Source organism: Verticillium alfalfae, genomic scaffold (genome assembly GCF_000150825.1).
Source record: "Verticillium alfalfae VaMs.102 supercont1.7 genomic scaffold, whole genome shotgun sequence".
Taxonomy (NCBI): Eukaryota; Fungi; Ascomycota; class Sordariomycetes; order Glomerellales; family Plectosphaerellaceae; genus Verticillium; species Verticillium alfalfae.
The window spans coordinates 1,524,337-1,525,867 of record NW_003315032.1 but is presented as its reverse complement, the minus strand read 5'-3'; the positions used below and the strand labels follow the sequence as shown (position 1 = coordinate 1,525,867).

The window sequence follows — 1,531 nt, the reverse complement described above, 5'->3', positions numbered from 1 at the left end:
CTGAGCACTATACATCTGGGGCTCTGCGCAGGGTTACGGTCGCGAAGATGATTCTGGCCTCGTTCGCGTCTTCCAGCAAAATTCACCTGTCGCGACCAAGGACAGCGATTCTGCTGCACCGGCAGCTGCGCTTGCGAACCCGACGCCCGTCACAACACCGCTGGAGATCTCCAAGGTGGGTATGATCGGCCTTGGCGCCATGGGCCAGGGCATGGCTAGCTCCATGATTCGAGGCGGCTTTGCCGTGCATGGTTACGATGTATACGAGCCTGCGATTCAGAAGTTTGTTTCCGGCGGTGGCAAGGCATCCGCAGCGACTTCGCCCGCCGATGCCGCCAGGGGCGCTGAGGTCTTGGTTCTCATGGTACAGAATGCCACGCAGGCTACAGATGCCTTGTTCGGCTCTGGCGACGCTGCCGCCGCCCTGCCCGACGATGCGATTGTCATACTCAGCTCAACTGTGCCCCCATCGTTTGTTCGATCTCTCGAGAAACGCCTGGCTGGGCTGGGACGCGGCATCACCCTCCTCGATGCGCCCGTCAGCGGAGGTGTCGTGCGCGCCGCCAACGGCAACCTCACCATCATCTGCTCCGGCGAGGAGTCCACCATCTCCAAGGCCAATGGCGTCCTCCTCTCCATGACCGGCCTTGCTACCAATCTGTGCCAGGTCAAGGGTGGTGTTGGTGCCGCCTCCTCGGTCAAGCTTATCAATCAACTCCTCGCTGGTGTACACATTGCTGCCGCCGCCGAAGCCATGGCATTCGCCGCACGACTTGGTCTTGATACACGTCAGATCTTCGAGTTGCTGAAAAACGCGGCTGCGTGGAGCTGGATGTTTGAGAACAGAGTGCCGCAGATGCTCGAGGCGGACTGGACGCCGCACTCTGCTCTCGCCATCTTCGTCAAGGATCTCGGCATTGTGCTTGATGAGACGAAACGATTGATGTACTTTGCGCCCATGTCATCGGCTGCCCACACACTCTATCTCGCAGGAGCTGCCAAGGGTTGGTCGAAGGAGGCTGATGCAGGCGTCGTTCGGTGGTGGGAAGGCGCCGGTGTGTCTGTCTCAGGCAGTGCTGGGAGGCCCGAACCACACACCACCAACGAGGCCCTACGGGCAGCGGCCCAGCCCTTGCCCGCCAAGGAGACGATCGAGGCTCTGCCTGCCGAATTTCCGTATGATGTCCTGGAATCGACGAAGAAGTATGTTGATGGCGGCGAAGCCCCTGTCCTAGTCGTCTTGGACGATGATCCGACTGGCACACAGACTTGCCACGACATTGACGTGCTGATGGTTTGGGACGTCGAGACCCTGCAGAGCCAGTTCGAGAGGGAGTCGCGAGGCTTCTTCATCTTGACCAACAGTCGCGCCCTCCCCGGTCCTGAGGCCCGGAACCTCATTCTTGAAATCTGCGAAAACGTCAAGGAGGCAGCCGCAAAGGACAAAACAAGCGCTTCGACGTCGTCTTGCGCGGAGACTCCACCCTACGAGTCACCTACCCGAAGAGCCCGAGCTGTCGAGCAGGCCATG

General features: G+C 60.2%; 1 protein-coding gene across 1 annotated transcript; it reads left to right on the top strand.

Annotated features, from left to right (window-relative positions):
• Nucleotides 1-181: 181 nt before the first annotated feature.
• Nucleotides 182-1,358, top strand: VDBG_06315 (ketose-bisphosphate aldolase class-II family protein; the record flags this gene model as incomplete). The annotated part of the gene is made up of 2 exons (XM_003003826.1): nucleotides 182-1,203; nucleotides 1,310-1,358. 2 exons carry the CDS (start codon nucleotides 182-184, stop codon nucleotides 1,356-1,358), a joined length of 1,071 nt encoding a protein of 356 aa, XP_003003872.1.
• Between the last annotated feature and the right edge of the window lie 173 nt (nucleotides 1,359-1,531).